At 43.1% G+C, this 26,580-nt stretch overlaps 1 protein-coding gene, 1 long non-coding RNA gene and 3 gene segments (V, D, J or C); 3 read left to right on the top strand and 2 right to left on the bottom strand.

Annotated features, from left to right (window-relative positions):
• The window catches only part of LOC101135970 (T cell receptor delta constant-like), a 44,393-nt gene extending 37,559 nt beyond the window's left edge, over positions 1-6,834 (top strand). Inside the window, 4 exon segments of the C gene segment in view lie at positions 3,185-3,463; positions 4,027-4,092; positions 4,457-4,576; positions 5,786-6,834. Coding sequence covers positions 3,185-3,463; positions 4,027-4,092; positions 4,457-4,575 — 464 coding nt within the window.
• Positions 1-26,580, top strand: part of LOC101135612 (T cell receptor alpha chain MC.7.G5) — a 548,557-nt gene that overhangs the window by 456,675 nt on the left and 65,302 nt on the right. The gene's annotated exons all lie outside the window — the stretch shown is intronic.
• The window catches only part of LOC129526829 (T cell receptor alpha variable 41-like), a 179,474-nt gene that overhangs the window by 141,769 nt on the left and 11,125 nt on the right, over positions 1-26,580 (top strand).
• LOC109023208 (uncharacterized) lies at positions 198-24,618 on the bottom strand. Of its 2 annotated transcripts, XR_010130857.1 has the most exons (5): positions 24,163-24,618; positions 21,385-21,502; positions 3,941-5,538; positions 3,161-3,488; positions 198-1,559 (listed from the first exon to the last, which is right to left on the bottom strand). It is a non-coding gene; the product is annotated as an uncharacterized lncRNA (long non-coding RNA). The 2 variants fall into 2 exon arrangements; XR_010130858.1 differs by lacking the exons at positions 198-1,559; positions 3,161-3,488; positions 3,941-5,538 and adding an exon at positions 15,411-16,694 and having other exon boundaries at positions 24,163-24,615.
• LOC129526828 (T cell receptor delta variable 3-like) lies at positions 9,243-9,862 on the bottom strand. The segment is given in 2 exon segments: positions 9,243-9,592; positions 9,826-9,862. Coding segments are annotated over 2 exon segments (372 nt in total).

The following is a 26,580-nucleotide window of genomic DNA, read 5'->3' as shown; positions in this document are numbered from 1 at the left end:
TAGGACTAGCTATGAGAATCTAAAACATAGGTGACTTCTAAGTTTATAAATTAAGAAAGACTGTTCAGGAATGGTACACACTTTTTTGGTATTGTTTACCAGCACATAAACTTAGCAATGTATTGGTGTTCATAAAAAGAGAAAGTCTGACAATAAAGCAATTTTCCAAAGAAATAACACTTGAAACACGTGTTGCAATGTAATTATATTTGTGGACTAAGAAAAAAAGACTACAAATTCTTCAAAGATAAACAATTAAATCTTTAATCTAAATTTTGGACTACAATTTCATACAGCTTCACGTTTGGGTTTAAGTCAAATACAAAATAGACTAGGATGCATATGGCAACTATATTGAGTGAACTCCAGTTTTTAAAAAGGTTTAATTCAGTCAGACACCCATTTCTTTGGTTACCAAGATGCCAAACAGTGGATTCTACAAGACACTTTCTTTCAAACAATCGTTTTGAAAATATAAACATTAATGTAGAAAGAGGGATTCAGAAAAATGTTTTATCAAATCAATGTATTATGCTCTATCTGAACTGCTGACTAATACAGTCAGAGCACAATATCATAAGTGCATGACCTTCTTCAGACATCTGTCTTTTCAGTTATATTGTATTATTCAAATTACTCAAACCCAATCTCCCCAGCCCAAAGTGATGATTTGACAACTGCCTGATGAATTTAGATTTTAAAATTCTAGCAAGCCTTAATTATCCAACTAAATCAGACTAGGATTAAGAGATACTCTTAAATAAACAAGGAGATAGGGTGTTTATTTTATGGACAAGTTTCTTTTGTAACTTGTAACTCCCTTGAAAGTCAGCCAGAGTACATCTGAAACCAAAGTCAAGATAGTGAGCAAGAAGTGTTGCACTTATGAAGGGAGGTGAGTGAGCAATGCATGTGGTTTCCAACCGTTAATGCTAGAGTTATCACTTTCTGTTATCAGGTGGCTTCAGCTATGCAAGGAAACCAAACAGAGGAAGTTTTCTCAAGCAGGTTGAAAGCAGGTTCCAAGAAAGCCCTTTGAAAAATTTCTAATCCTTTCAATTGTCTAGAACTAAAGCCAAAAACATAAGGAACCAGATTCGTAGGAATAAGTTTCCTGCCCTGAGTGACTGAAACAGAATCAGTCTTTTAGTTGAGCTTCTCAGCAGAGGAAACGGGGAGAATGATGATGGTAGTGATGGGGGGGTTCTCTGAATAGTTGATTTTCTAGGAAAACCATGATCAACTTTGGTCCATTTACAAAGCCGTGATCAGCAGAAACTTCCTGACTAGCAATCGCTCCCTCTCAACCAGATATAACCAGTTGATCTGGCAGTAGCTCTACTGCTGTGAACCTCACAGCTGAAGCCCAAATTCAGATTCAGGATAAAGCATTAGAAAAATTATTTATTTTTATACAAAAAATTAGCCAGGTGTGGTGGTGTGCACCTGTGGTCCCAGCTACTCGGAAGACTGAGGCTGGAGGAGAGTCTGAGCCAGGAGGCAGAGGTTGCAATGAGTTGATATTGGGCCACTTCACTCCAACCTGGGTGAAAAAGACCCTGTCTCAAAAAAAAAAAAAAAAAAGGAAAAGGAAAATTACTTATTTTCCATTTACACATTCATTACCAACTTTCTGTTCAGCAACACCTAATGTCTTGATTATAGACCATAGTAGGTAAAAGTACACTGGAATTCAACGTATTTTTCATTTGATATCAAGAAGCAAAATTCACCTAAGTTTCAAATACTAAGGGCCAAATTTACAGGAGCAATCAATATTAAAAGTCAGCATTAAATTTAGGATTGAAAAATGTATCTAGATCATCATTCACAGGTTGGTTGTGTTTCTTGATTTCAGGTATTAACAGGGCTCTTTCTTTAACAGTTATTTGAAGATAGCCTAAGAATTTAAGTCCCCATGGACACAACATTTATCACAATTCAAAAACTTCAGTGAGGCACTGTGTGAAAGAATCATCACTACCTCTCTCAAAGCTTCAAGACTTGTGGTCTTAAGGAAAGAAAAGTATGCATGTACAGGGTGGTAGTCCAAAGTGAGGCACAAAAGAAGAGAAGGCCAGGAGGGAACCCAATCCTGGGACCAACGTTCCACAGTTCCTCTTAGATTAAAACAAGAATGAACGGGCTTCAGTTGGTTTTATTTCTTTAAGGACTTCCTGAAAATGATCATTGTTATCCTCTGATTAAAGACTCAAAGGAAACTATACAGTAGTCAGTCCCCTACAGAAGAATGAGTATTCACCTAAAGGCAGAAACATGTACCACCTACCTTCAGCAGATCCCTTTCCACCCTTTCCAGCAGATCTGGAAGGGATGGCACCCTTCCGGGACCCCAACACTGCCATCCTCAGAACCTCTGAGCCAGTTATGCAGTCCTTCTCAGACCCTCGATTCTTTAAGTGACAGAATGCATAGCATGAGCACCTGCCCTGATCTACCATCCAAGGGCCCATGCATTTACAAAAAACCAACTGGTGCAGAGAGATATTCAGCCTGACCTAGATTGTCCAGAGGATTGATTAATAAAACGCAGATAATCGGCTGGATGCGGTGGTTCACACCTGTAATTCCAGCACTTTGGGAGGCCAAGGTGGGCGGATCACCTGAGGTCGGGAGTTCGAGACCAGCCTGACCAACATGGAGAAACCCCATCTCTACTAAAAATACAAAAAATTAGCTGGGCATGGTGGTGCATGCCTGTAATCCCAGCTACTCGGGAGGCTGAGGCAGGAGAATCACTTGAACCCGGGAGGCGGAGGTTGCAGTGAGCCGAGATTGCACCATTGCACTCCAGCCTGGGCAACGAGAGTGAAACTCTATCTCAAAAAAAAAGAAAAAGAGAAAAAAAGAAAGAAAAAGAAAAAAGCCACAGATAATCGAAACCCAAATGATCCAGAAACTTCTTTGTAGCTGTCATTTTCCATCTGTGCTTCCAGCCCTATCTCCTAGCAGCTCCTAACTGGAGGTCAAACTTACTGCCTTTCATTTCTGCTCCCCTTGCCTGTCCTTTCACAGAGGTGGTAATAAGCCCAGGTCACTAACAAGATGCATGGAGGTCTGGATTGTAGTGTTTGGCTCCAGGGTAATCGAGGTAATCACCACTGTTTAACCCCCACAAAGTTGTGAATAATCATCTCACCTAATAAGTTGATTATATTTGCAGAAAGTCAGCCTCATACCAAACCATCCGTTTTTGTCATGAAAAATGGAACAAATGTCGCTTGTCTGGTGAAGGAATTCTACCCCAAGGATATAAGAATAAATCTCGAGTCATCCAAGAAGATAACAGAGTTTGATCCTGCTATTGTCATCTCTCCCAGTGGGAAGTACAATGCTGTCAAGCTTGGTAAATACGAAGATTCAAATTCAGTGACATGTTCAGTTCAACACGACAATAAAACTGTGCACTCTACTGACTTTGAAGAGAAGACAGATTCTACAGGTAGGCCATTTCTAGCTTCAAGGAGCTGGAGATTATGGGGAACAAGAATTGGGTGAAAGGGAAGTTAGAGATGTAACTGTGGACAAATCATTCTCAGTATAGCATTATCCTGGAAATAAGACTTAGGCCCAACTATAGCCTGCCATTGGCAGGGGAGGGAAATGCTTGTCATCCCTAAGATGGAATCTAAAATAAAGCCCATCTTATTTCATCCTCATCTCTCCTCTTTACCAACCACTGTCCCCTTCACACTAGACTCTGGGATTGAAAGTCCACGTGCATTCTAATCCAGTGCTAAATTCCAACAAAGGGCAATGCGGCCTATCGTGGGGCTAAGAATCCTAGTTCCTCCCGCATATTGGTGTGCCTGGATGTTGACCTCATGGTACAATGAAAAAGGCTAGAATGGGAAGCATGTTGTATAATTAGCTATGTGACCTTCACCAAGTCACATCCTCTGGTCCTCAGTTCACTCACCCAAAGTCTCCTCCAGTTTTAAAAGCCTACAATCCTGTGAGCCTCTTCATTCCCAATGTAACCCTGACCACTGCTGTTTGTTCCAGATCACCTAAAACCAAAGGAAACTGAAAACACAAAGCAACCTTCAAAGAGCTGCCATAAACTCAAAGGTTAGTTCAAATCAAAGGGCCAACTTCAGAATCAAGGGTTAAAGCAAACTGTGTAATTGTCCACTGGGGCCAAAATGTATCAGATTTCAAAAGAAAACACAAACCATGCTGAGCCCAGTTGGTTCTGCGGAGCCTCTGACTCTCCCAGCAGGGCTTACCTGGCCGTCGGCATCGGTTTCCCAAGCTTGCCTGGCTGGGTGTCAGCAGCAGCCTAAGGTCTCTGACGGCTATCTGGCACCATGCTGGGCTTGCAGGCCAGAAAGAACTAGGCAGGCTTGGGGCAGGCTGATATCAGTGTCGCAGGCCCAATTTCTGGAAGGGAATTTAATCTCTCCCTGAAGCCACCCTCTTCACTCTTTTTCAGCCATAGTTCATACCGAGAAGGTGAACATGATGTCCCTCACAGTGCTGGGGCTACGAATGCTGTTTGCAAAGAGTGTTGCCGTCAATTTTCTCTTGACTGCCAAGTTATTTTTCTTGTAAGGTAAGAATTAGCTGCTTCTTATTCCTATCTCTACCCACACCATGCTGCACATGGGGAAAGGGGATTTAGAAATAGTAAGAAACCAAGAAGCATTGGAAAGGGAAAATAGAGACATACTTAGAATTAATAAGGTAGGCTATCTCAGCTACTCAGCAAAACAGCACCCCATTTCCTGTTATCCTTTCATTTTGAGTCAGACTGAAACCCCTTAGGTAGTATAATGTACTATTTTTCTAATATACCAGACAATAACCCTCACTTTCACTCCAGGGAGAAAACTGAAGATAAATAAGGAGAATTCATCTTCTTCACTGCTATTTTGTTCATTGACCAAGAGACCATGGGTTATTTGCAAGGCCATAAGTAAAGCTTTGCCTAAAGAATATCCAGAGGAAGCAGAACCTATCTTTGTCCTGATAAAGGGAATGCCAGCTCACACTCCTTAATCACAGGACCAGCCTGTCTATGTGTGGATCAGCCTGTCTTTGGGATGAACCTACACACAGCATTAGTAGTGAACAGCTCACTATTAGCTACTCAGGATGCATACACAGTTAGGTCTGAGATGTCAATTATTTGCCTGTTACTTGCATTCCGTTCTCAGGTAATCTCATACACGAAATTGAAACCAGGGCCTGGGTTTGCGTGTGAGGCTCCTCCCCCTCACTCCTTCTCCAATACTCACAAATGCTCATCAACCCCAGCTTCTGTTCTAGGAACAACCCTAGACTCAGAGTACTTGACTGATCTGACCCAGACAGTAAACATACCCAGTCATCTCAAAAAGGGGGTCCAGCTCACCTGTTATTTTACTAACAGTCCCAGGGACACAGGCAGTGTGGCTGGGTAAAAAGAGGGCTACACTAAGAGTCAGAAGATCTGGGTTTTATCCTGATTTTGACACTAACTTACATGTTACCTTAGCCAGGTTTCTTCATCTCTCTGGGCCTGGGTTTTTGCATCTGCAAAACAAATGAGTTAAAAAAAAATAATAACCAAAGGAGAACAAAAGAGTCTCGTGACTTGTGCCAACACTGATAGCTGAACTAGCTGAGCTATTGCCATGTGTACATGGAAAGTGAGCCACAATAGATTAGTGATGTCTGCAATGGTACAGTATAGCAAGTGCCGGCCAACCCCAGACTACATGACCCCTACAATTCCTTCTAGCACTGGCAGTCTATTCTATAACAACTTTCTTCACTGCAGGCTGACTGGCATGAGGAAGCTACACTCCTGAAGAAACCAAAGGCTTACAAAAATGCATCTCCTTGGCTTCTGACTTCTTTGTGATTCAAGTTGACCTGTCATAGCCTTGTTAAAATGGCTGCTAGCCAAACCAATTTTTCTTCAAAGACAACAAACCCAGCTCATCCTCCAGCTTGATGGGAAGACAAAAGTCCTGGGGAAGGGGGGTTTATGTCCTAACTGCTTTGTATGCTGTTTTATAAAGGGATAGAAGGATATAAAAAGATATAGACTCTTTTTTTACTCCTACAACTGATACACTTTGAAAATGATGTCTTGTTCCTTTTGACTTTCTTTACCTTTTGAAGTAGAAAGTGAGAACCAACAGGTTCACAGCTTCATTCCTCATGAGGAAAATAGGCCTTGGGAGAAGAAGAGCGGGTGCCCTTTTATGTAAACATGGAAGGCTCTGCTCAACTGAGCACTAGATTTGCTACAAACCAGCATCAACTTCTTCCTCCTGTCCTCACGGCTTGTCCCACCCTCTATGTTCACTTCAGGAGCCACACTAGAGATTCTGCATGGCGTGGAGGAGGACAAAGTTTCAGCACTTTCTGCCTCTCCTAATACTTTACAAATGAGATTACATTTGAATTTGCTAATACTTTATGAGCAGACAATGAGGTTTCCAAAATTTCATCTAAATACTCTCCAATCTATTAGCAAAAATCAGAGTAAAATACAGAGGAAAGGCACCGCTTTCTGTTAATTGATTTAACATGCATGAATTAGCTCCCTCTGAGTTCCAGGCACTATGCTGAGAGTACAAAGAAGACACAAGTCTGCTTTCAAGCAACTCACTGTGAAAGTGTTTCTGAAGGGAGGAACAGAAATGAGGCCCCTATCTTTCCCTATAAAAACAACATTTTTACTGTCTTTTGCCTGCCAATCTGTGTTTGAAACCATTGGACACTGATTCTCTGGCCTGGGACTTTGGCACTGATGGTTTTCTGCCTTTCTTCTCAGCCTCTGCCTCTATCGCATTTATTAAACTGCATTGTGTGCACCTCGCCTCTGGCTTTACTCTTTGCAGATCACCACAGGGGGAAACTTGGCTCTGTGAGCTCACTATTAGTCAGCCAAAAGCCAAATTGAACTTATGGGTCACACTGCAGTTTCCTGAGCCCCAAGCCTACAGAGGCCCCGCCTTGGAGACCCAGCCTCAGGTTTCCTGCTGCCTCTGCTGATGCCGCTGTTACAGCAAGAGCAACAGCAGCACCTGCAGTGTGGCCAATGACCTCTGCTACTGCCACTCAGGAAGGCCACAGCCTTTTCCAGGAGCACTGCTCAGGTGCAGAGCCCTAGCAACCCATTATTGTGGTTCCTCAGCACCTATGGGGAGCATCAAGTGGGGGGTTATGAGGTTACAAGTGAAAGAGTGACTGTCGCCAACAACTCCCCTTGCCATCACCAACAGCAAACTCCCCCATCATGTCTACTACACCTTGTATGTGTAAAGAATGCTGATTTCCAAAACATTCATGAGTTACCTTGTGTAATATTAGGGTGTTTCCTCTGAAGTTGTTAGGAACAAAAAGATTATATTCTCATTTTTCATATAAAACAAAAATGCCCTCTCCTCAAAAAAGTATGTATCATGTCCAGAGTCATTCAGTGAGGCAGGGATATTGCTGGGAGCAGAACCAAGGTCTCAAGAGTTTCAGCCCAAAGTTCCTGCTATAAGAGCACACTGCATCCCCAAATGAAGACAAGATGTCAAAGTGAGTATCAGCTAGAATGAACTTCAGGATTGTCCCATATTTAGCATATAAATGAGCCACCCTCTAGCCCACTATGCCAGAAAAAAAAAAATCCTGGCATATCACAGGACCATGAATTTCTCACACCAAAAGGAGCCTCCAGAGAAGATTTAAGGCAAGAGCCAGGAGGGATTATGGCTGCCTTCTGATCTGGGGCCATGACATGTGAACTGTGAGACAGACATGTGTCACACTCAGTAGGCATTAGAACAGAAGCCCCAGAAAGCCAAGCCACATGCCCAAGGTCTTTGGCTCCCTCATCCCCTGTTCTTTCCATTGCTCCATATAGTGGCTACTCTTGTCCACCGTTTTTGAAGAGCGCATAAACTGCTGCCCAAACCACTCACTGATAGAGCCACCTAGGGTACAGCTGCAGGAGAGAGCCCTGGAAGTGTAACGCTGCATCTCTGGGCCTGTCATTAGCCAGGTATACGACTTTGAGAATGTCCACCATGTCTCTGGACTGCAGTGTAGTTTCTATAAAATAACGTGTAAGGCCTCTTCCATTTCTAAGATTATATCTAATAACCCTAATAGTTCCATTAAAGCAGATAATTCAAGAGAAGAGGAAGGAGGGACTGATTCCCAGGGACTGAGGGTGTGTATCTATTTCAACATCACGTAGTCAGTTTGCCCCAGAGGAAATTTTCTCTGCCGGAGACACCACTGAGCTCCAAACTCAGGGACTTGGCAGCTGGAATTCTGGAAGTCACAACTTTCCAGGAGTGCCTCAGTGCTCTGCAGTGAAAAAAAAGAAAATGTTCTCCAAATAAAATAAGTAAAATGGAGGTGTCAAAGAACATCAAGGAGAAGGTGGCTGGATATAAAAAGATGCGGGAAAAAAAAAGTAAATTGGTGAAAAGTCTTTTAAGTAAATAACTTTGTGTCTAACTTAAATTTTTTTTTTTTTTGAGACAGAATCTCGCTCTGTCACCCAGGCTGGAATGCAGTGGCACCACCTCGGCTCACTGCAACCTCTGCCTCCTGGGTTCAAGCGATTCTTGTGCCTCAGCCTCCCGAGTAGCTGGGACTACAGGCGCGAGCCACCACGCCCGGCTAATTCTTGTATTTTTAGTAGAGACGGGTCTTCGCCATGTTGGCCAAGCTGGTCTTGAACTCCTGGCCTCAAGTGATCTGCCCGCCTCAGCCTCCCAAAGTGTTGTGATTATTGGCATGAGCCACCACATCTGGCCCTAATTTATTCTGAAATGAAAACAGATCAATTCATAATAATGGATAAATGATGGTGGTGACTAAAATAAGACACTGCTGACGGCCTCACCTTAGATGGGCCCTTTACCTTCACCTGAACCTGCATTCCGAAACCCTCACAGAAAATGCAGCACAGGCTTGTCAAGCCCCATTCTGTATCAGGGGCGACCAGGGCACCAGGGGCACAAAGACAGTGCTCCCTAAACATGCAGTTCTCCTTTGCCTACCAGGAGTCATTCAGGTGGCAAGGGCCCAGTGAGTCAGAAGTGGGGAAATACTCTGCTTCTCTGAAGCCAAGGTGCTCCCCTGGATCTGACCAGGCCATTTATTTCTCAGAAGACACTTTAGGTCACTTCTAAAGGCCAGGCTGGAACACAAAATGGCTAAGAGAAGGATGCCAAGTCCCAGACATGACCTGCCCTAAGAGGCAGCTCTGCTGAGCTGTGCCCCAGGAGTTTGTGTTATGACTTCCTGGGCACCTGCATCATAGTGCTAAAGGCACAGTAGTAAGTGGCACTGTCTTCAGTCCTTACTGGAGAGATCACCAAGTGAAAGGCTTTCTGGGTCAGAATGTGTTTCACAGAAAACCGTCCTTGAGTAAAATCTGCAGCTTGAGATCCGCTGTTATCCCCATAAAAGACAAACTGAAAGGAATAATCTGGCCTTATCCGATACCAGAATAAATCTGGATTTGAATATACAGTGTCGTAAGTGCAGAGCAGTACCACCTCACTGCCACTCGCCACCGTCTGGTCCGGGGAACTCTGGGTTACTTTGTCACACAGCATGCCCCTGTCTGGGAAAAAGACAATGAGGAAATAGTGAATTCTGCACCCCCCAGACACTGAGTACAGCACATGCCTAGCCCAGAAGAACTCAATGAGCAGAGGCAAGAGAAGGACACAGAAATAAAGCCAAAGGCGGCAAATAACCAAACACCAAGAGTGCAAGAGAAAAAGCCTTCAAGAGTCAGAGAAGGAGAAATGGGGTTATAGAGCAAGTGGAATGTAAACAAATGAATCTACTTACAGAAAAACAAAAAGCTAAAGCCCACAGTAAGAATCATCTTTTCTTCATGTCAGGACAGAGGATATACAACAAAACAGGGTTCCTAAGATCTCAGAGACTATCTGACGGTTCTAATGAAAGAAGACGGGAGGAAAACAAGAGGAGACTGGCAGCGCTGACGGTCATGTGACTGATTCAGCCGTCACTTCTAGAGGCAAATGCACTCAGCCAAGGAAACCGCTATTGCTATTATGATTTTGGCCCCAATCCATCTTGAACTAATACATATGACAATGAAAAATGGATTACTTTTAAAAAAGAAAAGAAAAGAAAAAGAAAGGAAGGGAGAGAGGAAGTGAGGGAGGAAAGAAAACTACAAGACTAATGATGGCGTTCTTGGATATCCAACTGCTACAAAAGTAGTTCACTCTCCATTTCTGTATCCTCTGGTCACAGACTGGTGTACTAGTCCATTAATCACATGTTGTACTTTGAGTGACACTGTCTCATAGCATCTAGCATGGCTCCACACACTTTGTTCTATTCAATAAATGGAATAAATGAAAGAGTACCTTGGACAACTCCCTTACTCCTCTGTGTAAAGAGGAAGGAAAGGGGGTTGGACCAGATCCTTTGTAAAATCTGTCCTAGACCTGAATTCCAGAAATCTTTGATTTCAGATGCTTGAGGGAGTGTCCTGATCCTAAGTGCTTCTTGCACTTCACCAGCTTGACTTTCCATCTCTCACTGGGCCCACTGCAGCACACACTTGGCTCCAGCTGGAAAATCCTGAACAGAGCTTCCCGGCAGGTGAACTGCCATAAGTGGGTTACAAGCTTGCTGAGATAGTGTTCAGAGTGCCCATGTACCTGGGGTGGCTGGAGCCCCTGAGCCAGCCCCTCCCAGTCAGGAGCCCTACAAATACGGTTTTCCATGTAAGCCATCAATATGACAACAGTTGGGAAGCACTGCTGTGAAAAACAAAACACTGACTAACTCACTCCCCAAAATGCAGGAGTGTTCCTAGGAGTATTTCAAGAAGGTCCTTCATTTCCCTTTTTCCCTACATCCAGTTCATCAGTAAGACCTGTCAGTTCTACCATGAAAATATATCTCCAATCCGTCTACTTCTTCCATCTCCACTGCCACCACCTTCTATAAACACCATCATCTCTTACAGAGACTGCTTCAATAACCCACTAACTGGCCCCCTTGCTTCTGCTCTTGTCCCTGGACAATCCATTCTCCAGTTCTTCATAAAATGTACATCAGATGATGACAGCTGGACTTCCTTCCCAGGCCTGTAACATCTGCAAACGATCTGGCCCTTGCTTCCTCCCCAGCTTCACCTCACATCTGCTCCTTCTCTTTCTTCCCTTCAGCTGCAGTGGCCTTCCTTCTCGTCCCTTCTATGTCTCTCTTTTCTAGCTACCTGAAACTCTGTCTCCAATTTTTCACAGTTCTCAGCTCCAACTAAATTAGTCACCCATGCCACCCATAACCAACCTCAATTACATCTCTGTTCTTATTTTCCTTCACATCACTATCTGAAATCATCAGATTCATACATGTTTATTTTATGTCTCTCCTATCTCACCTCTCCCCTACACACACACACACACACACACACACACACACGATAATATAAACTATATGAGGGCAGGGAGCTTATCTTTTCACTGATATGTCTCCAGCCCCTGGGCTTGTGTTGACCACATCACAGACAATCAGTAAATAACTGTGTAAAAAAAATGAATGCAATTTCTTCACTTAAAAACTCATCATTCACCTAGATTTAGCAAATAAAAATACAAGACACCCAGTTAAATGTGCATTTCAAATAAACAACAAAAATTTCAGTAATACAGGTAGCTGGGACATGCCATATTTGGAACACATTTATACTAAAAAAGTATTCATTGTTTATCTGAAATTCAAATTCCACTGGGTATCCTGTGTTTTATCTGGCAATGCTAGGCATGCAGAATACCAAAAGTAAGCACCAGGCAGGCCAGAGTCCCACCACGAGCATCTTCAGGGCCCCTGGATGTGGAAAAGGGATGTTGAGGGCCCAGGGGCTGCTCACTCCCCACCCACAGAAGTCCAAGGATTCTGCTCACTCCCCACCCACAGTCTCTTAGTGTCTGTCCCTGCTCTAAAGATGTTGTCTGGGCTTGATATTTATATAAGAGCTGACTGTTCCCTTCCTGATCTAGACCATAACCATCTTCAAGTTAAATTGCTCCTCCTCTTCTAACTGCCCAACCTCAGCTACGTCTGACCATACCCAAGCACAGAGAAGTGGGTTTAATGGACCTTCACACAGAAGGACACATCCTCTCCTATAATGCTTTACATGGAAGGTTCAGACATAACCTGAGTCCTGCTTGGGGTAGCATCATCATGACTCTCTTGCCCTGGTGTCCTTGCAATATTCCTTGAAAGGCATCCCTCCCCCAAGGAAGCGCAGGCACTGAGCACAGCAGTGCAGTATAATGGCTAAGAGTGGGATCCTGGAGCCAGCCTGCTTGGGTTCATATCAGCTCCAGCTTTTACCAGTTGTGTGACCTTAAGCATGCCCTAACTCTCCAAGTCTCAATTGCTCCATCTGCAAAATGGAGATAGTAATAGCTTTTCTCACAGGACTATTGGAAAATTTAGTGAGGTCACACATGCAATACACCCAGCAGATAAATGATCTATGAATGTCAGGTATTGCTGTTGCATATTTAATTTAAATGTTGCCATTTTTATTAAATAGACATATGAATAGAGTTCCTAAGAGTGTTACTCTCATCAATGCTGTTCAGGGAAAAGATGCTGAGTAAATCTAAATTTTAAAGTTGCAAAATCTAGCAAAAGATTGTTGATATGTTGTATCAATCAATAGTTAAAAAAAAAAAAGACTGACATCTTTAACTTGCTTTCAGTGCTGCAAGCATGTCCTAGAGCTCCGTGATCCCCTGAGACCTGTGATCCTCTGAGACATGAGCCAGCTGTGCTCTCCCCAAGTCCCTAAGAGCATTAGGAGCATGAGAAGTGAGCATTCCAGCCCCTTGTTCTTATGTCTTCCAAACATTGTAACAGGCTTGTTCATGAGAGGCCACAATGCATGATCAAGTGACCCCACCACTGAGGAATAGGAGAAAGCCTCAAGATTCAGTGGCCCACTAAGGACGTATTGCCCTAAGTTTCTCCAACCCGTCTTCCTATTGGCATCTGGAGCCTGTGCCTCTTCCCAAGGTGCTGAGGGTGCTGCAGGCCCCACTTGCCCTGCAGGCCCCACCCGCCTACCAGTGAAGCAGGGCTGCCTTTCATTAGCCCAAAACTGCCACTCAAGAGGGGCCCTCAGACAAGGTGGGAGCCAAGAGATTTGGCGAACGTCACCCTTGTCCCACAGCTTGGATCTTGATCACTCATATCACTCAGAAGAGGGACTTTTCTCTCTTGTTTCCTTCGAGGTGGGCGGCTTTGTTTTTGACCTTGTAGCGCCCTCTGCTGCTACTAATTATCCCATCTCCATAAATAGGTCATACTGGAGGTTGATAGAACACAGATCAGGGAAGGAAAACATTCTTTGTTCACAATTCAAGTCAAAGCTGCTGCTTCTGTCTCCATTCCCTTTTCAACTCTGAGACTGGCAGCTGCTTCTCTGTTGGCCCAAAGGGACTATCCTCCACCAGTCACCCAAAGAGGACTGTCTTTAAGGATATGAGATAGCACCTTAAGAGGATAAATGGACATTTTCTTGTCTACAAAAAGCCTAATGCAACAGTAGAGGACATAGGGAAATTTCTTTGGATGGATAGAGACAAGTGCATCTCTTTCTTATGAAAGAATAGAAACGTGATTAAAAAGGAAAAGCCTAGAAACATCTGAAGGTGTGGAAATGGGGGTGAGTGGGCTAGAGAAAGGATTTCTGCATCACTTTCTTCCTGTAGCAATTCCATCCGAGATCCCTGGGACAGACCTGGCCTGATGAACAGCAGGAAGCACACCAGGGAGGGACAAGGTCCTGCAGACAACCTTCACCCCCAGGCTGAGACAGCGCCATGGGGACCCAGGGCCTCTGCTTTGGGGAAAGACCTTGCTGAGGGCCCCATGGGCAAGAAGAAGTGTGAAGAACCCTACCATGGTTTTTTACCCAACGCCCTCCACAAAGCCAGCGTTTGAAGGAAAACTCTGAGGAAGAAGGGACACTCCATGGTGTTGTTGTTGCCACCTCTGGAGCAGCCTGTGGCAAGAACAGTCTTGGTCCAACCAGGTCAGTGATACTTTTTATGATGGGGCTGTGTGGGACCTGACCTGACTCTTGCTAACCAGATTTCTAAAGCCATCTGCAGGGTCTTTTCTCTTATTATTCCCCAGGGCAGGGAGGGCAAACAGATTATATCTCCATTATGAAGAGCTAACAATTGGTAGAGACTATGTGGAGCATGCTGGTAAGAAGGATTCTGAGGCCACATCTATACTCAGAGGAAGAGAGTGATGTGTCTATTAGCAATATTTACCACGGGAGCAGAAGCAGGAGGCAACCCCACACCATTTTGTATTTCCCATTCCTGCTCTCGATGTCATTCCCTGAAATGAGTCCTGCAGAGAAAGAATAATCAGAGCCAATTCTCCATTGGATTGTCCTTTTGGTAAAGGGCAAATTTTTCCGTTTCTGTCTTTTCCATGGCTTCCCTGGGATCTCATGGACCATTTCCCCTGCTATCAATTGCTGTTGCCTGCAGCCTAAGAAATAAAATTTTTAAATAAATTAGAAGGCTCTATAATTCTCTCTAAAATCATAAACAATGTGTCAAGGCCAAACACTTCCCTGGTGTGATTTATTCATATGTGAACTTATCCTTGTATAATTAGCAGGAATAATCACACCCTGAGCCAGCTAGCAGAGCCCCTGGGGACAGAGACCACCCAGAGCAGGTCCTTGTTCTCCTGAGTCACATAAAGGGAGTCACACAAGGCGGGAGTGGAACTCAGGTGTCCTGAGTTCTAGTCCCAGCTCTGCTTCTACCTATCTACATGACCTTGAGCAAATATATCCCGCAGAGCTTCAGCATTTTCATCTCTAAAATGAGGGCATTGGCCCAGGCAGCTGTTAAATTTCCTTCCAAGTCTCACATTCTAGGATGCTAATGTGTAAAATTATAGAGCTGACCCAGGAGTTATTAGTTCATATCCCCCTGTGCACGTTGCTTGAACTCCTCATTGCCCAGCAAGAGGAAAAGGGAAAACATGCTTCTTCATTGGGGGGTAGCATAATTTCCTGGTTTACTATGTGTGACTCATCAGAGCCTGGTGGTCCAAGCCCATATGCCATTTGAAATCCAGTTATTATTACATCTGGGAGAGAGAAAAGTGCTGAAAACAGCCTTTGGGACACTATCGATTTGGCCAAAAAAAAAAAAGAAGAAGAAGAAGAAGGCTCTGTCTAGTGTGATAACATTTTGTTATCTTATTTATTATCTTCATCCCTGAAATACACTCTGCTCTCTCCTATCTCTGCTCTGAAAGACAGAAAGAGGGCAGCCCTCTCCAAGTCAAAATGGGGCTCCTATGGGGAACAGAGGGGTGCCTCTGTCAACAAAGGTGATGCCACATCCCTTTCAACCATGCTGACACCTCTGGTTTTTGTAAAGGTGCTCATTCCTGTGGGTACCGGGTTAATAGGAAACTGTCATTTGGAGCCAACACTAGAGGAATCATGAAACTCAGCAAGTAATATTTGGCAGAATTTTTTTTCTATCTGAAAATTATCAGTGAGAGATTCTAATGTGCCTTAACAAACAGGAACAAAAGATGAGTGTTTAATACAATTCAATTTAACAAATATTTATTAAGAGCCTACAGTTATTCCCATGGATCATCTGAGTCAGTTTCTGAGGAAACATTATCGTTGACTTAAGGGAGCTGGGGGGTTGTCAATGGGCCAGAGATGGGATGAAAAATGACAACAGATTTACCTCTGGGACCGGGACATGGTTAACCACAGCGGCCCTGGGTAAGTAGCTTAGCTTCAGAAGAAAATGTGCACAACAGCATGGGTAACCTAAAACACCGGGCAATCAAAATATTCTTTTATGATTGGCTTTAGCATGTATTTTATTCTTTTGTAGGGCAGGTTTATCTCACCAATTATATATTTTCTTAACTGATCTGTAAAATCTACAGGGGAAAAGTATTTTAAGAATTATATGTTTCTGCAATTAGGCTCCCAGCAGTCAACAAAGAAGTGGTACTTTTTGTCTTTCCAGTGATGAAAAAGGGAACCTGGCATCCCTGGTGGCCCAGCAGAGTCTCCTTCCCTGGCCTAGGTCAGAACAAGCCATAAATCAGCAGGCCGTTATCTTCTTATAAATCTGTAGAGCAGGGTGGACAACAAAAGGCAGCCTGCTAGGTTTTCAGAACATGAGTTCCTTGTGTAGCCAGAGAACCTGGGACCATCCTGACGTGGTTTGTCCTGCTGTCCTCACAGCCTGAATCCTGGGCTGTATGAATAGGAGAGGTTCAAGTCCAGATGACTGTTCACGACACTGGTCCCCCTTGCATCCCTAATCATGCTAGAGACATGACCAGGGTCTGAGAGGAGGAAGTTACAGCACAGCACCAACAGGGGCTTTTGGTAAAGGGCCTGGGCACTGTGTGAAGATCACCTAGATGCTCAACTTTGGAAGGGGACTGAGTTAATTGTGAGCCTGGGTGAGTACCTCAACTCCAGAGGCAGCTTTAGCGGAACCCCTCTATACCTAACACCTGGCAATCAGAGGGCTGAAACACTTGGCCAGATAATGAATTCTCTTATCCGGTGGGAAAAGGCTGTAAAGATCAAACCACCTTTCCTATGGGTAAGCAAGAGTCTGTAGTTTATGTAAAGGCAGCAGCTCCTGTGGGAAGGAAGGAAACAGGAAATTTACATTTGGAATGGGGACGCGAGTGAGAGTGAAGCTATCTTTAAACCAAAGGTGTCAGGTTATTTGGTTTGGTTTTTGAATTATCTGGAAGTTCCAAAGAAAGAACACTTCTCCCTGAGGATTTGATTGCAAAATTCTGACTTCAAACTTCTAAAAAGATAAATGTTAAATCAGATAGTAGGCTTGGAAAACTCTATTTCTCTATGTAAAAAGTAGAGAACTACTTTTCTTTTGTTTGCTGATTTTATTTTGTTTAGGAAATAAGAGGATTAGATACCCTGGTGGTGAGTGCGGAGGGCAGGGACATTTGCACAGCATTTCTGGATAAATTAGATCCAAATAATCAAATCAAAGACTCTCAGCTCAGAAAGTAATTAAAGATCTCCTCACCCACCTCTTTAATTTTGCAAATGAAGACAGTGAAACTCAGAGAGGTTATGAACTTGCTCAAGGTCACACAACTGATCCTGATATCAAGGTCCAGGGCAAAGCCAAGACAGCTCATAGTTCTCACCAGCCCAGACCCAAGGGAGAAAAAAACATCATAGTCCTTGGCCATGGCAGCATCATTTGCATCCCAAACATTCTTTACCCAAGACTTAATGAACTCAAAAAGAAATCCTGAGTTCCAAAGGGAGATAAAATCATTCTGCGCCTGTTGAAAAAAAAAGCAAGCTAAAGTGGAACAATAATTGAACTTGATATTAGGGGAAAGGTGCAGCCATCTGCAGACTGACAGAGGGGTGAAAAAAACAAAATGAAAATGCTAGTCTTGTGTTCAGACAATGATTATGACCATAGAACACTACCTATAAGTTCTGTATAGCTAATTTCTTTCCCAGTGGGGTTGATATTCTATGATAGATTGCATCAGCGATGTGATTGTTTTGGACCATAGAATACGTATACAGAATTGGCTTGTTGAGCCTTCTGGTGTCTTGAAGTGAAAATCATATCTCTGGACATATCTGTCAGACCTAAAGCCCTAGGCAACTGGAAAGAAAGATACCATGACTTATCCTTCCTCTAAAGTTTAGAAGTTGGAGAAAAATTCTAGTTCTTGGGAAGCTCTGCAAACTGGGTTCGTTAAGCTGATGCCACAGGTTTTTGCAAAGCCCCTCAGCACAGTGTTTAAGAAACCAGTGGCTCTAGGTTGACCTTTGGGGAAGGAACACAGCTCACAGTGAATCCTGGTAAGTGGAGGGGAGCATTGAATCCTCTGCCTGAATGTATCCATTTTATGCCAATGAATTGAGATATGGCTTCTTGCCCCATCTCTGCCACATTCAAGTCCTGCTTGGCTAAACAATGCTCACGGATGTGCACGTGTGCAGTGGGATGCAGCTTTTTCTAACCTGTCACAAAATCACGCAACCCCTTCACCAAACTGCTTGGTGGCTCTTCTGTGCCCTCATAGCCCTTCTAGTTTATCAGTTAGAGGAAGACGAGTGCCCAAGGGCTTTCTCATTTTTAGGTCATTGTGAAAAGAGGAACGTTGGTGATGTGTTTGCCTCCTTGGGAGGAAAATAATAATGATGATTTACTCATTGGTTTCTATATGCTAGTTGATGTGCTGCATTCTTTCTCTTGTCACATTTAATCCTTATACCAGGTCTGTGAGTTAGGTGCTATTATTATCCTCATTTTATAGAAGAGACATATTTATATTTTATATTTCTATAGAAGCACAGAGATGTTGAATAACTTGTTCAAGCTGACGAAGTAAGAAAGAGAACCTGGAGTTTAATTCTTGGCACTCAGATTCCAGAGCTAAAAGCTTTTCAGTGAGGGGATTATGTCTAGAGGGAATGTCCCTGATGCTCTAGTCTCTAAGGTTGCTAAGATAATTGCTAAAGAACTGCGCTCTCAGCAAGTAAAGCCAGGGGTTGATCAACAGGACCACTGTGACCCAGTTACATATTCTTAATCCTTACAACATCATCAAGCAGTTGCTGTTTTCCCCACTTTACAAGTGAGGAAACTGAGGTGTAGCAAGTTAGGAAACTTGTCCTGAGTTTTAAACTCAAGCCTACCTGCACCAAAGCCTGAGTTCTTTTAAATTAACTGCAACTGCTGACCAGTTAGAATAACTAATTACTTAATTAATAAGATAACAACCTAACAGGCTGTAAGGTAAAAAAGTAATCAGATTTGCTCTATAGGTCCCCTCCCTTTTCGGGAATAGCTATACAATTGTATAATTTTATGCTTCCCCTGGGAGAGTGGGTGGAGCCCTGGCTCCCAGCCTGTGGTGGAAGGGTCTTGGCAGTATTTGTAAAGCAGTCTGTGGGGGTGTAACTCAGGGTGGATCTGAAAAGCTGGTCTTTGGAAAGGGAATGAAACTGACAGTAAACCCATGTAAGTCTGAAAAATGCTTCCAAATTTCTCCCTGGAACCCTGATTTCCAAATTTTCCATTCTGTTTTATAACCCAGGTCCAAACCACAGCAGTCCCATTAATGGATTCCAATGCAAACAACTGCTGGTGTATTCCTACTACACACAGGTCTCTGCTGTTTGCCCTCATGTGCTATTTTATCTAATAGCTGAGAATGACAGTACCAATGGAGCACTGAGTTAAGGAGTCAGACTGTTCGAAGGCTTCATTCTTCATTATAATTGGTGAGATTTTCCATGGGACTAAGAGAAAATTGATTAACTCTCTGAGCCTCTATTTTCCTCCTCTGTAGAATGGGGGAGGCAGTTCCTGTTCCCATTTTACCACAGCCGGCGTGCTGTGAGGGGTTGTCGGCACATTTCCAATAAGGAGACAATGAGTGTGAAGAGAAAGGAAGGCCCCAGGTGGTCCGTAAACTCTTCCACCAGTCCCACACTATAAACAGCTGGTTTTATCAGGGGGATTCTGGATGACAAGTAAGCACTTAAGTAAATATCAAGGGAAGTTTGGGCAACTAAGTTTTTGTAGATCCTCGTGTCATTGTGTTATACTGGAGCCAATAATAAGCTGACATTTGGAAAAGGAATAACTCTGAGTGTTAGACCAGGTATGTTTTAATGAATGTTGTTTGTTTCCAAACATAAGCCACCATCCTTAGAAATTCAGTGAAAGATAACCGAATCTCCTGCCCAGTTATTAGCATCTTTCACCATGGGTCTTTCTGGAGAAAATGACAATGTGGGCAGCCCCTGACTGCAGCCCCTTTGGGACTGTTTCTTTAACACCTTTAAGTACTTGGGAATGTTGAGTGTGTTTTTGTTAATGTTGGAGATATGTGTCTGACAAATGGAATCTGAATTGAAGTTTTAGTGTGTAGGGGCAGAAAGCATTTAGAAAAGACAAAAGAAGGACAGATTAGACTAAAATACATACCAATGGCTGGGAGTATGCAATGCAACCTAATCCAAAAGGAAACAGTGAGATGTAGCCTGCTGATTAAACAACTGAGCCAGCACTCCGTGTCAGCTGACTTGTCTTCCCAAAGCTTCCATGTTGGTGCAATTAGGAAAAGAATTGTCTTATCCCCATAACTCAAAATCTTGGAGCCAAGCTAAATTGGGTAAAGCCGTGTAAGATTTTCTGGTACTGACACTGACTACAAGCTGATATTTAGGGAAAAGTTAAGACTGAAAGCAAATATTCAAATTAGTCAGATAGACCATGAACTTCTGAAAACAAGCCCCAGGGTGCTGTTAACTCCTGCATTTCTAATTGGGTCCTCATGGAACATTTTCATCTCTGCCTTGTCTGAGCTTTCTGCACCAGAGAAGCCCCTTTTGATACCCACTCACTTCTGAGCCCCTCATTGAAAAGGTGGCAACTAAGCTTAGAGAAGGATTCCCTAATCCAAATGCAATACTCAGGGGAATATTTTGAGTATTGCTCCACCATTCTCAAAACAAACCTAATTTCAATTAACTTGAATGTAGCTGAAATTTTGTTCCATGAGGGAATCTCTGCTTTCTATGATAATGGAAGCTCATTTCAAACAATTGTTTGGGATTTAACTTTTGCTCATAATTCCCAAAAGATACCAACTATTCAATGAGTATCTCAAAATAAAACTACTTTCATGACCAAATTATTATCCCCATTAGAAAGGCTAGAATCAGAATGTCCTAGTATGTATTATGTGAACCCCATGTGACCTTCCTAAAGTTTCTTATGCCTAAAACAGCATAAGAGAGAAAAGCATTTCCACGCTAACCTGTGTGTTCACTGGTTAACAAAGGTCTAAAGAGCAGGTGAGTCAGCTGCTCCGTTTCCAAACTGGACTGGACATTTAGAGTCCTGCAGATACTAAAAATGATAATCAGGAAAAGCACACACAATTCTACTTTTACTTATAATTCCCATCTTTCCCAAAGAACTGTTATAAATTCTCTCCCAAAGGTGTTATATTCATCCTTCTTTTTGTTTCCTCTATTTGTGATGTGTACTGAGATGAAATATTTTTTGAGATTCAAAAACCCCATGAGATTTAACTTAAGCTTTCCCTGTCAGAGAGATTCTAAGAGCTAAAAGATGGGAAGCTGGTATTTGGGAACTAGATTAAAAAGAAAATCCAAATTAATCCCAAGGAGCAAGGCTCAATAGATAGTTATTTAGACATAACATGTCCACACTGCAAGCCTAGTTGCTCAGTTGACTGGGCTGCCCCTATCTTAGTCTTGCCTGGAAGAGAAATAAGTTGTTTGCCCCATACCTGTCTTGAGAAATGTCAGCCTCCAGACCTGAAAGCTTCTTGTGCTTTGGTTTATTTCTGTAGAGTTTATTATTATACACAGTGTTCTTGAAGTAATAGAAAAGTGCATTAGAAGCTCCTGCAAATGGAAATGAAATGTAAATTTAGATTGTAAATACATGACTGCAGTAAATAGATAGCAAGAAAAAGGATGAAGAGATTAGAAATTTGCCACATTTCTCTAACCCTAAAGGGATGTTTCTATAAATAGTTTAAAACTGTTGAAGACGAAGGGGGAGGAGGAAGGAGAACAGAGGCAAACAGATTTTCTCCTAATCCTTTCCATTTGGCAAAATTAGAAATGGTTTTTCAATTAAATTTCCCTGAGCAGAGGAAGAAACCATGTCTGTTTCCACACTAAAGTTCCTGTGGGTGGGAGTCTCTAGAGTTGATTTTGAGGATGGATCCCTGTTAGTGACAAGTGCTGGTAATGCTCCTGTTGGGGAAAGGGGATGAGCACAAAAATAAATCCAAGTAAGTGTGGAGGGACAAGAAGATCTCACAGTGCAGGATTTCCCCTGGATTTTCTGCATTGCCTTTTCACCTTTCCTGTCTTAGCACGACAAATTAGGTCCCAGATGAGCAGGCCCTCGCATTCAAATCGGAAATTTTAAGGAGGAAGCCAGATTAACTTTACTCGGGAGACCTAGTAGACTCTGACTTTAAAGATTCTTTTAATCCAGCTGTTTTTAGGGAGAGCTCTGTAAAAGATGAAAGAAATGTTTTTAAAAAAAATTAAAATTCTATGGGGTGAAAACAAAGATGTTAAATATTTGATTGGCAAGGCAACTGGAAAATCTGGACCATGTCTACAACTGCTAAAGGAGGCTTTGTGAAGGAGAAAATGAGCAGACCAAGGAGACCCTGTCCTAAACTTCTCTGGCCAGTAAAATTCGGGCCATTCTCTGCCACAGCCTTGGACTGCTAGGAGGGCAGATCAGATGTCTTCCTCAGTGGGGAGAGGTGGGCCCTCGCTGGCAGTTTCTGTAAAGCCTTGTGCTGTGGTGTAACTCAGGGAGCCCAGCAGCTGGTATTTGGCCAAGGAACCAGGCTGACCATCAACCCAAGTAAGTATGACAGGGTGAAGCTACATGCAGCTGAGTACAGTCTTTTCCTTTCTAGACCGTGTCCTGCAAGCTCTCCTTGAGGGACATATACTCATTTTGCATTGTCCTTTATAGAGAAGCAGACCAGGAAAGACAGGAAAGCCCTCAAATTTCCACTTTTAAACACATCCCTGTAAAAACTGTCTTGCTTCCCTCCCCTTCTACAATCAGTTTCTAGTAAATCAGAATCCGGTGAATTGATATGCAATTTCAACGAAAAAAAAAGCAGAGAAATAGTTACCCCAACAAGTGCAAAAAGTAGAAACTATCTGAGCACCAGCCAAGGGAAGATAATTAGGAAAGAAAAAAAAAAGGAAGAAATGGGTTACTGGAACCATGATGGCAGCTTAGTCACAAAGAAAATGATAAAAAAATTAAAATTAAATTTTAAAAACTTTAAAGATACATACATATATAGATAGATAGATATCAGGGCTCCATTGTCCTCTGGAACCCCAGCACTCACCTACAGCAGCTGCATTCTGGACTTATTATCAAATAACCTATAAACCTGTAGTTTAATGAAGAGTTGAGCAATCGAGACTCTATTGACCCCCAGGACCCTTCTGCAAAGAGCAGCTTCTGTTCCTGTTTCTGTAAAGCCTTCTGTGGCTGTGAGAATAGTGGAGGTAGCAACTATAAACTGACATTTGGAAAAGGAACTCTCTTAACCGTGAATCCAAGTAAGTTTGAAGGGAGTGGGGGAAGGGGGGATTCAAACACTTCTGATTTAATTACTTGCCCCTCCAAAACATTCCAGCTTAGGTTCCAAATCTAATGTTTGTGCTGGGGGGATATGGTGCCCATCAGAGAGATTAGAACTCCACTGTACAAAGACTAAATTACTTTCAGCCCAAAACATTCCTATCATTCATCTTAAACAAGATTATTGGTGCAAGGAGAAAAACTGAATACAGAATCCTGAGGGACCCAGCTAAGGGTCAGGAAATGTTTGCCAAAAAGATAAAGAGGAAATTGGCATATCGTGACTACGCAAATGCAGTAGACCAAATATAAATTGTCCTGACTTAGATACTAACACTCCTCTTAAATTTATCGCCTGAAATAATGGGACCCTGCAACTTCATTAACTAATGCTGAAAATTCTATAAGCAGGCTGCTTTTCTTCTTTTACCTTCACTTTATCTCTCTGAAAAGAACTGTTCTCAATCCCCAGTCTGGTAACTGAGGTCCCGTGGGTGGAACTGTCTGGTTAACTCAGGCAGAGCATTTAACCCCACTTTTTCCTTGGTTACCAAAATAGTGGATTCAGCCTCCACTTTACTTAGTTCACCTGAGAAGGGGAAAATTCATCTGTCCTCTGAGTCGTGAGAATAGAGCAGTACATTCTCTCCTTCAAATATACACCCACCCTTCCCTAATGGTAATGTGTGGGTACTTAGAAAAGTTTTTAAATGTTAGATATAAAAGTAAGGCACTGTGGTTGCTAATGGCACTTCTTGAAAATCTGTGCTGCTGGTGGACTTCTGAAAGTGGTGCTTATAAACTAAGGTTGGAGAAGACTGACTTGTGAAATTCAGATAAAATGAAAATGGGAAAAACTTATCAAATGGCCCCAGTCTCCTAAGTGCCCTGATGTTGAGTAAAGGCCAAATGCCCCAGTTTTACTTACTCAGATCTGCTTTCTGTGATTAAGAAGAGATGCACACTAGAGAGAGGCACTTTGAAAAACACAGCCCAGGCAAAATTCTTAAAAAGACTGGCTCTGGTGGCGGGGCGGGTGGTGAAGGACTCAGTGACACCGTGCATGCAGCATTGAGGGAGTTAATGCAGACTTGCTAGCAGACAGCTTGGAATGTTCTGGAATAGGTCCTGCCTGAAGAACATGCAGTGTGGTTAGCCATCAAGTTCCCATGTGCAGAAGTGCCTTGCTCAGCAGGGGCAAAATCAGCACGTCTGTGGCAACAGCAACAATGAATAATATATGATGTTAAATCTCAGGCGTTCAGCAGTCTCCACTGAGGTCTTATCAAATTAAAGCTTCAAGGGGATTCATATGAACATCCCAGGAGACTCAAGGACTCAGTCGCTTTTCAGAGGGTGGGCAGCCAATGCTAGGGACCAGACAGTAGGCTTTTTTCTTTGGTTTCTTACCGGAAACACACTAGGGCGGAGCTCTGCGGTGGGTTTTCCAGAATGCAGAGAAGCTGGGAGCCCCTCTCAGCACTTGGTCAGCCTCTTAGGGGACTGAGAACTGTAACAACTCCTACCCTTTAAAACGTTGACGAGGTCAGGATGTTTGACAGCCTAACCAAGCAAAGAAAATATCTGTGCAAGGCTAGCATTCTTCCAGAGCTCTGGACGGTAATTGTATGCCAGATTTTCCATGCAGTGGACTCTTTAGCTGCAGGAACTATATGGCAAGGCTGGAGTCCAAGGAACCCATGATTAAATTCTGTTTTCCTGCAGTAAGTGGAACACAGAGATTATTGCCACAGCAACACTTTGGGTGCCTGTCTGTTTGAGGGCCTCAGCTGAGGGCAGGCATCTGGTTTTGCTTATGTCCTGCGGAGGCTGAAGAGAGGGTGGAAGCCCTTTAGACAGTGAATACTGTGAAATAGTGAAGAGATGGGAAGGGTCGTTTGAATCCCTGACTGCTGTCCTTAAAAAAAATGGATACGTCTTCTTAGCTAAATAATAGCCTTTTTCTCTCACCCTTTTCATGATAGTAAGCAAGCTAAAACTTTAACCCTTTGTAATAAGTGGTTACTTGAAGACATGACTAAACAGGCTAGCATAAATTCAGCCCAAAAAAAGTCTGAGTTAAGAAAACTAAATTCGATTAAAGAGGTGTCTGTTTTTCATACCCCTGGGGGACAGGGTTTGATCATCACCACATCATGAAACTGCCTGGATTTTGCTCTTCACATTTTTTGTGACATCCAGACACAGCCAGGGTGACTCCCAGGATTCCTGTGGTTGTGTCTGTTGGCAACAGAAGCATTGTTTGGTCAAGGGATGAAATTTACAGGAACCCCAAGTAAATGTGCAAAAGCCTGCCTCTAACAGAGACCTCACTTAACCCTACCACTGTGGCCACCGGGCTGCTCTGTGAGGTCAGAACACCTCAGGTGAGACTGTGGAGTAACCAGATGTCCTGGTTTTCCTGGGATTCAGGGGTTTTCCAGGACAAAGGTCTTTCTTTGCTAAGCCCAGAATGATCCCCCGGATAGTTAATCACCATAACAAGGCACAGATAAAAACTTTTCTCTGTGAGCTACTACTTACATTTCACCAAATTCAAGACTGACAAAAAAGCTACGTTGTGTGAAAGCTCAGTTACATGTGCCCATCGTTTTTATTTCTTATGCTAGGGCATGAAGTTAAGCTCAGGAGATCCTGTTTCATGAGGCTACAGTCTAAACCTCATCTAATTCTAGTCAGTCTACCAAAAAGCTGAACACTCTCGTCTCCTTGTAATCAATTCATTGTCATCAGAAATGTGTGACACCTCGAAGGGAGGGGAGGACGTGTCTTGAAAACTGATCAGAGAAATTGTCCTGAAAATGATGCTGTAAAATGGAAATGAGGCCTTTAGAAAGAGAGATGCTGAACATGAGAAATCAGTAAGCCTCAAGACAAAAACCAGAGGAAATGGAGAGAGACAGGAGGCAGGAAGCCGGACCTCGGAGGACGCAGCAGGTCAGTGTCCCAGGACCAGAGGTGGAAACAGTCTTCCTGCCTTTGGTGGGATGAAACTGAGCCTCACAGACCCAGGCCCCTTTGGGTGAGTTTATTCTCCCCAGAATAAAAAGAGGAGGAAGTCTGCGAGCTTCAGAAGTCCCCCTAGGGTTCTTGTAAAGGCCTCCAGTGCGGTGCTAATACTGGTGGTACTAGCTATGGAAAGCTGACATTTGGACAAGGGACCATCTTGACTGTCCATCCAAGTAAGTGCAACAAGACACAGCAGTATACTGGAAATTCTGGAATGTCACCCCAGTGTCAGGTTTTAAAGAACCAGATATTGCTTAAAGTTAAGTGGTGACCTCTGAGGTCCTTTCTCTTCTTTAATCTCAATATTCACAGATTT

The sequence above is a fragment of the Gorilla gorilla genome, chromosome 15 (genome assembly GCF_029281585.2).
Source record: "Gorilla gorilla gorilla isolate KB3781 chromosome 15, NHGRI_mGorGor1-v2.1_pri, whole genome shotgun sequence".
NCBI classification, from domain to species: Eukaryota; Metazoa; Chordata; class Mammalia; order Primates; family Hominidae; genus Gorilla; species Gorilla gorilla.
Note: the sequence above shows the minus strand (reverse complement) of the source record. Positions and strands in the feature narration are given on the sequence as shown.